General features: G+C 43.5%; 1 protein-coding gene across 1 annotated transcript; it reads right to left on the reverse strand.

The window, feature by feature from the left end:
- Positions 1-1314: 1314 nt before the first annotated feature.
- plekho1b (pleckstrin homology domain containing, family O member 1b) lies at positions 1315-15706 on the reverse strand. Its single transcript, XM_079165048.1, has 6 exons — positions 15577-15706; positions 14327-14470; positions 9451-9591; positions 7088-7192; positions 4974-5072; positions 1315-4639 (listed from the first exon to the last, which is right to left on the reverse strand). Exons 1-6 carry the CDS (start codon positions 15601-15603, stop codon positions 3974-3976), a joined length of 1182 nt encoding a protein of 393 aa, XP_079021174.1. The 5' UTR covers positions 15604-15706; the 3' UTR covers positions 1315-3973.
- Between the last annotated feature and the right edge of the window lie 447 nt (positions 15707-16153).

Consider the following 16153-nt stretch of genomic DNA (forward strand, 5'->3'; position numbering starts at 1 on the left):
CTCTGTGGGGGTCCAGACCCTGGTCTCTGTGTGGGTCCTGGTCTGTGTAAATAGAAGTGAAGTGGTCTCTGTGTGAATCTTCTTCTTCTTGTGTTTCTGTATCTTTTTCAATAAAAACAAATGAAATGAAACGTTTCGTCTTTCAATAAAGAAAATATTTAAATTAGTATTTTCTACAGAATATTGATTATTAATCTAATAATAGATTATTATTAATCTCTTCTTCAGTCCTGAGGAAAGAAACATGAATTTAAAGTTATTTAAACAAAATGAATGTTTGAATAAAACTTTATTGATCTCCAGCATTACAGTGTAAATAATACTCAACAGAATACATAAACGAAGTACATTCATGTTTACTTTGAACAGCTGTTCATGTTCTCACCACACGGTGGCCCCGCAGTGTGTGTGTGTGTGTGTGAATGAGGCTTTAACAAATCAGAAACGCTGATTCACTGCAGCAGCTGTTTAAGCTCCGCCCCCTTGCACCTGTGCACACACCTGGCTGCTCCGTCGCCATCGAAACAACTTTTAGCGTTTTGCATCTCGTTTGCACGTTAAGCGTCGCTCACGAGACCATCAACACTACATGTGGATTAATCCGCCGCTGAAAGTAGTCCCCAATAAAGTGACCGTGAAAGTAAAATCATTATTATATTGCTAAGAACATTCATATCACACATTGTGTGTGTGAGACGCTCTAGTTCAGCGTTTTGTTCGTCGCCATCTTGTTTTTTATCAACCAGTGAACAGGAAGTGACCATATCTGGACTGAGGAGGAGTGACGTAGAGACGCCGTATACGTCTCTGGTAGAGACCTGTCAATCACTGTGTAGCCCCGCCCCTAAAGCATCCCCTGCTTTATGGTCTGTGTGACTCTAAATGGACCATCATGTACTAAATGAACATCATGCTGTATTGAAGAAGACTTGAAACTAGAGATTGAGACCATAAACTCATGTTTACAATGTTTACTGAGGTAATAAATCAAGAGAGAAGTAGAGTCATTTTCTCATAGACTTCTATACAACCAGAGGAGTCGCCCCCTGGTGGACAGAGAGAGAATGCAGCTTTAACACGTGAAGCTCTGAAGAACTTTTAGAAGGTTGTCTCCTGAGTGTGACTACACAACAAACAGCTGATCAGCTGTGACTAACCTCAAACTAAATTCGTCGCTTTAAAATGAGGCTTTTAAGGCTCCTGTTTGTTTGATTAAACGTCTTCAGTAGGAACCAACGAGACGCAGACAGGAAGTCGGACCGAGTTGAGAGACGGACCAACACAGATAATAGAAAAGCAGTTCAGTTTGCAGGTTTTTATTTTTAGCACATGAGTTGATCAGCTTCACGTCACTGCTGGACTACATCTCCCATCATCCCCTCTGGGTGCCACAGAGACAAACGGGTAAGATGAATAGTGAGGGAAGACAATCAAAGGAACAAATCTGTGAAAACATTCGTCAACATGTGTTTCTGAGAGAAGTATGGAAGCCCACAGGGGCCACTACTGAACTGATCATCATCATTTAAAGTGCAACAATCTGCATTTTCATTTTCTTCGTATTGTCTTCTGAATTAAGCTGTTTAACATTGAATTCATAAGTCGTACCCGTCTGTACAGCGAACAATAATGCAGAATAATTAGAATAGGTAACAGTGGATTTTATTGCATTCAAACTCACTTCGACTAGAATCTTCTGCCCAAACGTCAAATTCCTTCATTTCTTTTCTTACAAAGTTAAAAACGTTAAATCTGTGGAACCAGATTTAGTTTTTTGTCTCATCCTCATGAACTCAACAGAAACCAGCAGGAAGCTGTAAAAGTACAAAAGTCTGAATGTTTTATACAAAAATAATCTTCCAGTAAAACTCTGAGGCGACAATTCACAAAAAATAAACCGTTTCATTCTCAAAGCTCGTCAGAGAGTGAAACGCACCTTTAACTGAGCGTCTGTGACGTTCCAACCTGTGCAGCAATCGATTGATTCATGTGACCTGCCGACGTGCCTCTGAGCAGGAAACCTGCCTTTAATCACAGTCACGTACGCGTACGAGGCCAAAGTTCCAGTTCATTTCATCCCGTTTTTAATAACTTCAGCGAGTTTCATTGTTCCTCTCGACAGAATCAGAACTTTAAGACGCTGCAAAATTATGAGAAATTACCTAAAAAAACATCTTGAAATTATAATAATGTGTAAATCAGACACCTGTGTGATAATATTCAACAACCGGTATTAAAAGACATTTACACGTTTATGATCGTGTAAATGGTTTTAATACGGATTCCATAAAGATATCTATACTTTTAAATCCTGTTCAAACAAATGATCCTTTTGTGTCGACGAGATATAAACTTTAAAAGCTTCTTTTTGTTTTCCGCTATCTTCTGGTGCTCAGATGTGTTTCGTGATAACTTGCCCTTGATGCACAGCTAACACGTCCGTTAGTCTTTTCCTTTTGATTGTTTTTATTCTGATTTAATATTGTGACTTAATCAAAGGGCGAGCAGGTAGAAATGTGATGGAATCTGAATTGTATGTCGCTTTGGATAAAATCGTCTGTAATGTTTCACATTGACTTCATCAGTTTTAGATTTAGTTTCTCTTAAGTTGTTAGCTTCTTAACTGCTACATTAGCTTGGCAATGTAAGCTTGTTAATGTGAGCTAACTAAGCTTTTAGCTCGGTTAGCTCATCGGCTACAGATGTTCACCACAAACTACCAATTTCTACACAATGAGTCGGCTTAAAGTAGCTAGCTAGCTAACGTTAGCATAACTTTCCCATGTTGCATAGCTGTCATGTTAGTTAGTCAATTGTTTTTTTTCTCCTTTTGATTGTTTTCATTGTAATTTAATCAAAGTTTCAGATTGACTGCTTTAGTTTGAGATTGTTAGCTCCGTTAGCTCCGTTAGCTCCTCGTTCAGAGTGCAGCTGGTCCTGATCTGAAGAGACGAACAATCAAAGACTCTGAGATCTGGTCTTGTTGGGTCTAATCAAGTATGTTTGAGGTGTTGGAGGATTTGGGTGTTTGGATTCAAACATCAGTCTAGTTCTTGTCAAATGGTGACAGCTGAGACTACAGGATCCACCTGCTGGTTCACCGTGGCCTCCAGAACCTCAGAGAACATTTACATTCAGGAAGAAGAAGAAGAGTCTGAGGTGAACTGGCTCCTGCTGTTGGCTCTTCATTCGTGCATAGTATCCGATTGTCCTCGTCTGGAGGTCTTTAAAGGTCCAAGAACTTGTACCTGGAAAGGGTCTGTGTCTTTTCTACCTGATCCTCAGGTGATCCTGAACAAAACCAGAATCTGAGTCAAAATGGAAGAGGACTTCAGTCTGCTTCAAACACAGTAGTTTGTACGATGTGAAACACCAGGAATGAGTCTACCGTCTACATTCAGTCCTCAAGCTCTTCACCTCCGACCTCCACAGGATTCAAGAAACACTCCTTCAAACAACGTTGACCCTGCATTCGTACCGGCAGCTGTTTCGTCTTCATGTCCAGCCGAAATATAACTTCATCGAGTTTAGATTCACGAATATTCATAAAACCAAAACGAAAAGGTTCAAAGAGATGGTTTTGCTTCGTCTCTAAACTCTTCGTCTTGGCACATTTTCTTTTGTTAAAAGTACCTCAAGTGTTTGTGCAACCAAAAAGAGACTTTAAGGAATTTTCAAAGCCTGCAAAGGGTTTCAGGATACTTCCAAATGACGTGACTTGAGTATAATTCATTCTACAAACTGTTTCTGTGGGGAAGATGCTTGTTGTGCCCCTCAGCACTGAGCTGCATCCGGCAGTCCTGGTCCCTCCTGACACCAGAAATAAAAACCTGAATGTTTCCTAATAATTTAAAAGTGGTTGATCCAGTTCTCAGCAGCTTCATCTGAAGTCCAACAAGCAGAAGTTCCGTTTCTGGTCTTTACTGGACCGGACCGGTCTGGACCTGTTCGTACCAGAGGGAGTCCGTGGGGCTCACATGAGGCTCTTCCGGTCTGGGTTTAGTTTGGTGCTGTTGGAGGGGGGTAGGGGGGAGGAGGAGTCCAGTTCTCGGTACAACGCCCTCAGCTCCTTCACCTCCTCCAGCACCTCCTCAGCCTGACTCCACGTTGCCGCCGCCTCCCTCAGGAGTCTCTCAGCTTCAGTCGACTCCTTCCCCTTCATCCTCCCCCGTTCCCCGGCCTCCCCCTCCCCCCGCACCTCCGTCAGCAGCCGCTCCGTCTTCTCTAGTTTCTGGCTGATCAGCTCCTGCAGCCGGCTGATGGGCGCCGTGGTTCCGCTCAGCGCCGCCGTTTTGTTCTTAGCGACTTTAGTCTCCGAGTGCGTCAGGATCTCGTCCATGGAGGCGCAGCGGTTTTTCTCCGCCGGCGTCAGGCGTTTCCCCGGCTGGGGGGTCTGGCCCGTCTGCTCCCACACCACTGCCACCTCCCGGGGAAGGCTCTGGGATTTCCCAGAAGCCTCGGCGGTTCTGGCGGAGAGAGCGCCGTCGGTTTTGGACCTGGGACAGTCCGGACTGAGGTGGGACGGCGTTTTGTCCAAGTCGACCCTGAACCTGTCACAGCCGTTGGCTCCCGGAGGAGGCGGAGCGTCCTCCTCCTGGATCAGATCCAGAGTCAGCATCCCGTCTGAGGAGGAGGAGGCCTGACCGAGAGGAGGAAGATCAGAACATCACTACCTCAGTTTATACGATCTGAAACAATCTCAGCTCAAGGTCCTCTTACTTCCTTTGCTTGTTCTGGAGCTTTTTACTTTTATTACATTCATCAGTCGATTCCTTTGAAAGTTTGGAGCAACTCATCCAGGTCGTCGTTAAACGTCCGGGAGGACAATGTGATGTGGTCGAAAGCTCCAGAACAAGCCAGTAAGTGGATGGATTAAGATTCAAGATGTATCCAATTGAAATAACAGATATTTTATTTTGAAAGGGCTTCTGTTAGAGGAGAGTAAGGAGGTGATGAAGGAGGATCACACTGACCACAGCCAGCAGGTGACCTCTGGTGGGCAGCCGCCGGTTGTGAGGAATCTTCACTCGATCTCGAGTCAGATGAGACAGCTGAGAGTCTTCTACTGTCACCTGTAAACAACAAACAAACCTTCTACTGTCACCTGTAAACAACAAACAAACCTACTGTCACCTGTAAACAACAAACAAACCTACTGTCACCTGTAAACAACAAACAAACCTTCTACTGTCACCTGTAAACAACAAACAAACCTCCTACTGTCACCTGTAAACAACAAACAAACCTTCTACTGTCACCTGTAAACAACAAACAAACCTCCTACTGTCACCTGTAAACAACAAACAAACCTCCTACTGTCACCTGTAAACAACAAACAAACCTCCTACTGTCACCTGTAAACAACAAACAAACCTCCTACTGTCACCTGTAAACAACAAACAAACCTTCTACTGTCACCTGTAAACAACAAACAAACCTACTGTCACCTGTAAACAACAAACAAACCTTCTACTGTCACCTGTAAACAACAAACACACCTACTGTCACCTGTAAACAACAAACAAACCTCCTACTGTCACCTGTAAACAACAAACAAACCTTCTACTGTCACCTGTAAACAACAAACAAACCTACTGTCACCTGTAAACAACAAACAAACCTCCTACTGTCACCTGTAAACAACAAACAAACCTTCTACTGTCACCTGTAAACAACAAACAAACCTTCTACTGTCACCTGTAAACAACAAACAAACCTTCTACTGTCACCTGTAAACAACAAACAAACCTACTGTCACCTGTAAACAACAAACAAACCTACTGTCACCTGTAAACAACAAACAAACCTTCTACTGTCACCTGTAAACAACAAACAAACCTCCTACTGTCACCTGTAAACAACAAACAAACCTTCTACTGTCACCTGTAAACAACAAACAAACCTCCTACTGTCACCTGTAAACAACAAACAAACCTCCTACTGTCACCTGTAAACAACAAACAAACCTCCTACTGTCACCTGTAAACAACAAACAAACCTCCTACTGTCACCTGTAAACAACAAACAAACCTTCTACTGTCACCTGTAAACAACAAACAAACCTACTGTCACCTGTAAACAACAAACAAACCTTCTACTGTCACCTGTAAACAACAAACACACCTACTGTCACCTGTAAACAACAAACAAACCTCCTACTGTCACCTGTAAACAACAAACAAACCTTCTACTGTCACCTGTAAACAACAAACAAACCTACTGTCACCTGTAAACAACAAACAAACCTCCTACTGTCACCTGTAAACAACAAACAAACCTTCTACTGTCACCTGTAAACAACAAACAAACCTCCTACTGTCACCTGTAAACAACAAACAAACCTTCTACTGTCACCTGTAAACAACAAACAAACCTACTGTCACCTGTAAACAACAAACAAACCTACTGTCACCTGTAAACAACAAACAAACCTCCTACTGTCACCTGTAAACAACAAACAAACCTTCTACTGTCACCTGTAAACAACAAACAAACCTACTGTCACCTGTAAACAACAAACAAACCTCCTACTGTCACCTGTAAACAACAAACAAACCTTCTACTGTCACCTGTAAACAACAAACAAACCTCCTACTGTCACCTGTAAACAACAAACAAACCTTCTACTGTCACCTGTAAACAACAAACAAACCTACTGTCACCTGTAAACAACAAACAAACCTCCTACTGTCACCTGTAAACAACAAACAAACCTCCTACTTCAAAACTACAGTGAGCAGCTGTTTTAGGACATTACTAATGAAACTATATATTTGTGTTTGTTAAACATTATGTCTTCAGTGGGAACCAACGGGCTGCAGACAGGAAGTCAGACAGTATTGAGAGACGGACCAACACGCAGATTTGTTAACGACAATTAAAAAATCTTCCAAACCAAACCTCCAGAAAGAACTCAGGTTGATGGCGTTTCATCCATTAACCCTGAAGACACAGCGAGTGGACAAACCACAGGTACACTTACATTTATTTTGTAAATCTACGCCCCGGTATAAAAGGTGCCATATATCACTATTATGTTATAATACAATTATAACACCAGATGTGTCGTTACTGACTGACTGCGTACCTCATCCAGGATTCTGTTCTTGGCTCGTGTGATGGCAGCGTTCAGGACGTTGATCCAGGACTCTTTCTCCTCCGGACTGACAGCCAGGAAGACCAGGTTAGGAACCTACAACACACACAAGACAAGACAAGACAGACTTTATTGTCCCGAAAGAAATGTGTCTTGGAAACATACACACAGTGTCTGCTGTTGAAACAATACAAGTAACATATTGCATACATACATTACATACACAGACTGTCATGACACAGACCCTCAGCCTACGAAGGAAGTGTAGCCGCTGTTGGACCCGAGTGCAGACACACACTACCTGAACACTCCGTGTCGGTTCATTGTCAGTGTGCTGCCCACACTGTAGGAGTCCACCTGTGCTCTGGTTGGATCACCACTGGTGAGGGTCTCCAGTGTGTTTGGGGTTGAACACCATCTCCTCTGTCTTCCTGACGTTGAGGATGAGGAAGTGTTTGTCGCAGTACTGGACAAAGTTCTGAATCTCATGTTTGTATTCAGCCGCATCCGATGTGTCAGACATGAGAGCGATGGCTGCATCACGTCACTGTTAGCAGGGCTGCATGGTCATTCATTAGTGTACGGCGTGAACAGGACTGGTGAGCTGACGCACCCCTGGGGGGCGCCGGTGTTGATGGTCAAGGGTTCAGACGAGGTCCTGTTCACCCTGACCTGAGTGGGACCACTCGGTAGTGACGGGGTTGACCTTCATCAGCTGCAGTGTGTTCAGGAGAACGTGTGGCTGTAGGCTGTTAAAGGCTGAACTCAAGTCCACAAACAAGTCTAGCACGATGCGTTGTTGTCTTATTGTTCCAGGTGAAATGTTGGGTTGTGTATAAATCCTGAGCACATGAATCAGTCAATCAAACATCCTGTGAATACAGTCAGCTACACAGTATTAGCTACAGTATTTGTTTGAGCTTGTTATTCATAAATGTCATGAGAGTTTCTGACTTCTTAAATTGATGTGAATTGAGACGCTTCATTTAATTGTTAAATATATGTTGTTAGCATGTTCAAGTTTGTTGTACCTTTGTGTTAACTTGTTGTTCAATAGTTTTTTATAGGCGGCTTCTTTTAGCATGTAAGCAACTTGTTTCTTTGTTGTTAGCATGTTCTTAGCTAGCTGTAGCTTAGTTAGCGTGTTATTAGCTTGTTGTACCGAAGCGTTAACTTGGTATTCGATTGTTTCTTTACATTTAACGTTCTCTGATATGCTCTCCTCTGGTTGTATAGAAGTCTATGAGAATGGTGGGGTAGGGTTAATTAACCCTGTCAGCACTTTAACCGTTCTTAGCACTGTTAGCGGTGTTAGCACAGTTAGCTGCTAGTCGCCGGCTCAGAGCCGTGTGGAAGCAACAGAAATACTCTGATTATTGAATTCAGCATCTTTTAATATTTCCAAAACTGATTCTGATTTATGTCTGATGTGTCACACATTAGACACACTGGTTAACCAATCACAGGGCAGAACACACACACACACACACACACACACACACACACACACACACACACACACACACACACACACACACACACACACTGTTTTCTGCAGCCTCAGGGGGAGACACATCACCAGATGGCCGAGAGTGTGTGTGTGTGTGTGTGTGTGTGTGTGTGTGTGTGTGTGTGTGTAATAGAAGCTGCTCCCTGTCTGCAGGACACCTGATCCCTCCCCCGGGCATTCTGGGTATTTGTGGGATGGCCTGCAGATATCTGCTCTGTGTGTGTGTGTGTGTGTGTGTGTGTGTGTGTGTGTGTGTGTGTGTGTGTGTGTGTGTGTGTGTGTGTGTGTGTGTGTGTGTGTGTGTGTGTGTGTGTGTGTGTGTGTGTGTGTGGTACAAAGCAGAGGCTCCACCTGTTTACAGTCACTGATTCTGTTTGTTCACATTTCATGTAGAAACTGATCTAAGAATAAAAGTGTTTCCTGTCTGAGGTGTAAATGTAGCTGTGTGTGTGTGTGTGTGTGTGTGTGTGTGTGTGTGTGTGTGTGTGTGTGTGTGTGTGTGTGTGTGTGTGTGTGTGTGTGTGTGTGTGTGTGTGTGTGTGTGTGTGTGTGTGTAACCTTTCTCACATTTCTACATGAAGCCAACACAAATGATTTGACTGGAGCTCTTTTAATCACTTCTTCTTCTGTGGTGCTTTAACCAGCTGTTTATATCAGACCAGTCAGCTTTTATTTTGTCATTTTATAAAAATTCAGTTCAGATTTGAGCTGAATTTGGAAATTGAATTTTAGAGTTTAATGTTTAACTTCAGAGCTGCTAAATAAAACACTGATATGTCCTCACAGACAGACAGACAGACAGACAGTCAGGTGGACAGACAGACAGACAGACAGACAGGTGTACCGTGTTTCCAGGTGAGCTGCAGCGCTGCAGTCTGAACTTGCTGTGGTTCTTCTTGCTCCGACTCTTGTTCTTCCTGATCTCCTCACAGCGCTCGTAGTCAGACAGGTCCATCACCTCGTCAGCTCGACCCAACTCCTTCACCTGCAGGGGACACACAGGTTAATGCTAAGCTACGCTAACACATCCAGTGAGAGTGATGTTTATCTGAACACCTGAGAAGAAGAGAAGAAGAGTGTTGAACTGCTCCTTTAAATCCTGCAGCAGGTTTTCTTGTAAAATGTAAATACAGTCAAATACAGTAGAAGAAGACTTTACAGACAGTAGGTACCTGAGCAGGTAGTGAACAGAGTACCTGAACAGGTAGTGAACAGAGTACCTGAACAGGTAGTGAACAGAGTACCTGAACAGGTAGAGAACAGAGTACCTGAACAGGTAGTGAACAGAGTACCTGAACAAGTAGAGAACAGAGTACCTGAACAGGTAGTGAACAGAGTACCTGAACAGGTAGTGAACAGAGTACCTGAACAGGTAGTGAACAGAGTACCTGAACAGGTAGAGAACAGAGTACCTGAACAGGTAGTGAACAGAGTACCTAAACAAGTAGAGAACAGAGTACCTGAACAGGTAGAGAACAGAGTACCTGAACAGGTAGTGAACAGAGTACCTAAACAAGTAGAGAACAGAGTACCTGAACAGGTAGAGAACAGAGTACCTGAACAAGTAGAGAACAGAGTACCTGAACAGGTAGAGAACAGAGTACCTGAGCAGGTAGTGAACAGAGTACCTGAACAGGTAGTGAACAGAGTACCTGAACAGGTAGTGAACAGAGTACCTGAACAGGTAGTGAACAGAGTACCTGAACAGGTAGTGAACAGAGTACCTGAACAGGTAGTGAACAGAGTACCTGAGCAGGTAGTGAACAGAGTACCTGAGCAGGTAGAGAACAGAGTACCTGAGCAGGTAGTGAACAGAGTACCTGAACAGGTAGTGAACAGAGTACCTGAACAGGTAGTGAACAGAGTACCTGAACAGGTAGTGAACAGAGTACCTGAACAGGTAGTGAACAGAGTACCTGAGCAGGTAGAGAACAGAGTACCTGAGCAGGTAGAGAACAGAGTACCTGAACAAGTAGTGAACAGAGTACCTGAACAGGTAGTGAACAGAGTACCTGAACAAGTAGTGAACAGAGTACCTGAGCAGGTAGTGAACAGAGTACCTGAGCAGGTAGAGAACAGAGTACCTGAACAGGTAGTGAACAGAGTACCTGAACAAGTAGTGAACAGAGTACCTGAACAAGTAGTGAACAGAGTACCTGAACAGGTAGAGAACAGAGTACCTGAACAAGTAGTGAACAGAGTACCTGAACAGGTAGTGAACAGAGTACCTGAACAAGTAGTGAACAGAGTACCTGAACAGGTAGTGAACAGAGTACCTGAACAAGTAGTGAACAGAGTACCTGAGCAGGTAGTGAACAGAGTACCTGAGCAGGTAGAGAACAGAGTACCTGAACAGGTAGTGAACAGAGTACCTGAACAAGTAGTGAACAGAGTACCTGAACAAGTAGTGAACAGAGTACCTGAACAAGTAGTGAACAGAGTATCTGAACAGGTAGTGAACAGAGTACCTGAACAAGTAGTGAACAGAGTACCTGAGCAGGTAGTGAACAGAGTACCTAAGCAGGTAGAGAACAGAGTACCTGAACAAGTAGTGAACAGAGTACCTGAACAAGTAGTGAACAGAGTACCTGAACAAGTAGTGAACAGAGTACCTGAACAAGTAGTGAACAGAGTACCTGAACAAGTAGTGAACAGAGTACCTGAGCAGGTAGAGAACAGAGTACCTGAACAGGTAGTGAACAGAGTACCTGAGCAGGTAGAGAACAGAGTACCTGAGCAGGTAGTGAACAGAGTACCTGAACAGGTAGTGAACAGAGTACCTGAGCAGGTAGAGAACAGAGTACCTGAGCAGGTAGTGAACAGAGTACCTGAACAAGGTAGGGAACATTGGTTCATGTTTGTTGACAGTTTGCAGGTAAACACATTGAACTGCTGCTGCTTCAGGTGGCTGTGTAACACACACACACACTGTGGCTTCTGCAGGTAAACCTTCAGCTCATTGATCTCCATGGAAACAGCATCCATTATTAAGCAGCTTTAAACTGAGACTTCCTGGGAGAGAGGCCACGCCCACCACACACACACACACACTGGTTAAACTGTGTTTCCTGTTTCAGCCTGCAGATCTGACTCTGATTGGCTGCTCCGCTGTAGGTAAGTGACATCACCATACGACACACAGCATGACGTTCACATTAATGTGGACAGGAAGTGATGTGAACCTTTAGTTCCTCTGAATATTCCTCTGATGATGACTCTCACACACACTCTCACACTCTCACACACACACACACACACTCACTCACTCACTCACTCACTCACTCACTCACTCACTCACTCACTCACTCACTCACTCTCTCACACACACACACACACACACACACACACACACAGTTTTCTTTGTATCTGTTTTTAACAAAGTGTGTGAAACTAAAACTGGACTCACAGCAGGATGAAGGAAATCTGCAGCTTTAAAGATTATAAGTTGTCGTTAACACAATTATTCATTGTATTATAATCAATAAATGATCTATGGGTGTAAAGAAGAAGAAGAAGAAGAAGAAGAAGAAGAAGAAGAAGAAGAAGAAGAAGAAGAAGAAGAAGAAGAAGAAGAAGAAGAGACGCCAGCAATCAGAAAACTGTCGACTCTTAGAGGAAGTTTTATTTTGGTAAATCTAAAGCAGATGTGGTCAGTGTGTGTGTGTGTGTGTGTGTGTGTGTGTGTGTGTGTGGTTTCTATTCCTGCTGAGACAGGAAGTGTCACGAACCACAGAAGCAGAAGTCTGAACCTCGTCGACGCACTGAGATGGACAGATGTCCTAATATGGTCGTGAGACAGTTTTCATGATGTGTCCCCTGAGAGCTGATCATGTGAGAGCTGATCATGTGACAGCTGATCATGTGACAGCTGATCATGTGACAGCTGATCACAGCTGATGTCACAGAGAGGAACCGATGAACTTTAGATGATGTGGAGCTCTGAGATAAAAAACTGAATCAATACAACTGATCGCTTTAAAATCAGAACTCGATGTGGATCAGATCTGCTCCAACAATCCTTCTCTGGTTCTCTGTGCTCAGGAACATGTGGGGTTCCTGAGGAGAACGTCCTGGGACCTCGGTTCTTTTTATTAAACCTCAAGAGAAACACTCAAATATTTAAATTTAACACCGTTGTTCTTTCATCTCTGTGTGTCAAGACGTTACGTGTATAGCCTAGCTTAGCACAAAGACTGGAAGCAGAGGGAGACTATTAGCCTAGCTTAGCACAAAGACGAAGCAGAGGGAGACTATTAGCCTAGCTTAGCACAAAGACTGGAAGCAGAGGGAGACTATTAGCCTAGCTTAGCACAAAGACTGGAAGCAGAGGGAGACTATTAGCCTAGCTTAGCACAAAGACTAGAAGCAGAGGGAGACTATTAGCCTAGCTTAGCACAAAGACTAGAAGCAAAGGGAGACTGTTAGCCTAGCTTAGCACAAATACTGGAAGCAGGGGGAGATTGCTAGCCTAGCCACGAATATAAGAAGAAGAATTATTTCAGATAAAGGTTCTAACGGGCAGTTCTGCAGAAGATAACAGTTTTAACGGGACGTTCTGCAGCAGATAAAGGTTCTAACAGGACATTCTGCAGAAGATAAAGGTGCTAACAGGACGTTCTGCAGAAGATAAAGGTTCTAACAGGATGTTCTCCTGCAGCTAAAGGTTCTAACGGGACGTTCTGCAGCAGATAAAGGTTCTCTGATGACATTCTGCAGCAGATAAAGGTTCTCTGATGACATTCTGTAGCAGATAAAGGTTCTCTGAGGACGTTCTGCTGCAGATAAAGGTTCCAACGGGACGTTCTGCAGCAGATAAAGGATCTCTGAGGACGTTCTGTAGCAGATAAAGGATCTCTGAGGATGTTCTGCAGCAGATAAAGGTTCTAACGGGACGTTCTGCAGCAGATAAAGGTTCTAACGGGACGTTCTGCAGAAGATAACGGTTTTAACGGGACGTTCTGCAGCAGATAAAGGTTCTAACGGGACGTTCTGCAGAAGATAACGGTTCTAACGGGACGTTCTGCAGCAGATAAAGGTTCAAACGTGACGTTCTGCAGCAGATAAAGGTTCTAACGGGGCGTTCTGCAGCAGATAAAGGTTCTAACGGGACGTTCTGCAGCAGATAAAGGTTCTAACGGGACGTTCTGCAGCAGATAAAGGTTCTAACAGGACGTTCTGCAGAAGATAACGGTTTTAATGGGACGTTCTGCTGCAGATAAAGGTTCAAACGTGACGTTCTGCAGCAGATAAAGGTTCTCTGAGGACGTTCCGCCCTGTGTGTGGTGCTGCAGTGAAACCGGAGCTCTCTGTGTCTGCATCTCAAACTGAAACTCGACTCCTGCAGAACGTCGCTGTAGAAAGCGGAAGAGAAACTTTGTGTTTCCAGTCAGAACCACAACAGAACACTGAGGAACATAATAAATACTACACAGAGCACTCACAAGTACTGTGATGTACTCAGCTAACAGTATATGATTATCTATAGATTCTTTATATCTCACAAAGAGTTTAAAGTGATTCATTTATTTATTAAAAAGCTGCACTGTCCCTTTAAATCTGTTACAGTTAACGAGGTTAACGAGCAGCGATGACATCACAGGTGAAGTCTCACTGCCATCCGTCTCACGAGTCAGAAATGTGTCCGTTCTGATCGGTTCCAATAATTAATCTATAATCGACGGGTGTCAGTCACCTGTAGGCCCCGCCCCCCTCTGACTCACCTCTTTCTCACAGACGAACAGCTGATCTCCCCTCAGAACCACGAAGCGGTTCTTCCAGATCTCTCTGAAGATCCCTTTACCGCAGAACTTCCGGATCCAGCCGACCTTATCGGGCTGAACGTGCGGCGACGAGTCCTGTGCCCCCTGAACAGGAAACAGGAAGCTGTCAGAGGAGCATCACCAGAGCAGGTGAACTATTTAATTAACACAAAAGCTTCTTCTTCCGTCATTTCAGACGTTTAAAGTGAATCCAAGTGAGATTTCAGTTTGTAGTTTTCACCAAACTCCATCAAACAAAGCTGAATTTTATTAGTCTGACATCCATGAATTTGCGTTCTGCTGACGTACTGCTGACATTCTCCTGTTTTCCTGACGTTCTGTTGACGTTCTTCTGACGTTCTTCTGACGTTCTTCTGACGTTCTGTTGACGTTCTTCTGACGTTCTTCTGACGTTCTGTTGACGTTCTGTTGACGTTCTCCTGACGTTCTCCTGACGTTCTTCTGACGATCTTCTGACGATCTTCTGACATTCTTCTGACGTTATCCTGACGTTCTTCTGACGTTCTGTTGACGTTCTTCTGACGTTCTTCTGACGTTCTGCTGACGTTCTCCTGACGTTAAACAACCTTTAGGCTGAATATTCCCGATGTGATTCCTGATGTAAAGTAGTTCTTTTTGCAGCGTCTCCGCCTTTAAACCTTAGAACTACACAGAAAAACTACAAATACCAAACAGCTGCTGTAAACCGGACTTATTCAGACATTTTGATATTTTATTAATCCTAACTTCTTTAAACTTTAAATCAGTCATCATCTTTATAATAACAATCATACTAATGGAATATCATAATTATTAATTCCTGTTAATAATAAAATAATAATAATAATGTTAATAATAATGTTAATAATAATAATAATAATACTTTTTTTTGTTCCTCTTTTTCTCTCAGTTATTTAACTTTTACTCCAGATCTGAAACACATGTTTTTTAAATCATTTTTAACTTTTAATGTTTTCTCTTTTTTTACATTTTTTAAACCGTTTTTAACGTCAACAGCGCTCTTATTGTGAAAACCGGAAGCGTAGTCTCAAGTCTCAAAGGCAGCTAAAACGGCCGTTTTTTGCTGCCTTCAAAATAAAAGGCGTGAAACTAATCCTTGAGGCTTTTGTTCCTCGAGCTCCGGTTTAACGTGATAAAAAAAAAAAACGGACCGCCACGAGCCGCCGGTGTTCAGTTCGGTTAACACTCACCCGTTTACCGGAGTTGTTTTTCTTCATGCTGCCGGTTGTCAGGCTTTCTGTGTAGAAACGTCCGACACTTTAACGGGGAAAACTCCCGTTATGTCCCCACAAAGAGCAGCGGAGCGGCGGGAGGAGAAGAGAAGAAGCGGGTAAAACTAAACCCCGGTTAAAGACCCGGACCGGAGCCGCTCCTCAGCTGTTGGTCCTCGGTTTGTTTCTCTCTCTCTCTGCTCGTCTCCGTGCTGCTGCCGCCGGACTCCGATGCGCTCTGACCGGCCAGGAGCCACTCCGAGAGTCGGTGTCCGGTTCCTCCTCCTCCTCCTCCTCCTCCTCCTCCTCCTCCTCCTCCGGACTCCCTGCTGGCTCAGCGGATCCTCGGCAGACACACAGCGCCTCCTACCGACCTGATAGAGGAGAGGAGGGGGGTATAAGTACTCACTGTAAGAGTAAAAGTACAAACGTATTAGCAGTATAATGTACTTAAGAAGCACTGATATGCAGATATGTGTTTTATTATATATAATATATATGTATTTATTTATATAAATACATATATATATAATATATATGTATTTATATAAATACA

The sequence above is a fragment of the Pholis gunnellus genome, assembly GCF_910591455.1.
Source record: "Pholis gunnellus genome assembly, chromosome: 8".
NCBI lineage: Eukaryota > Metazoa > Chordata > Actinopteri > Perciformes > Pholidae > Pholis > Pholis gunnellus.

Bases quoted from the DNA above. Each gene is read 5' to 3' on its own strand.
- plekho1b (XM_079165048.1), bottom strand. From the start codon at position 15,603: ATGAAGAAAAACAACTCCGGTAAACGG. The intron at 7,193-9,450 runs GTACACCTGTCT...TGTGTGTTGTAG, and splicing joins GCAGCTCACCTGGAAACACG to GTTCCTAACCTGGTCTTCCT. The intron at 5,073-7,087 runs GTACGCAGTCAG...TGTTGTTTACAG, and splicing joins AGAACAGAATCCTGGATGAG to GTGACAGTAGAAGACTCTCA.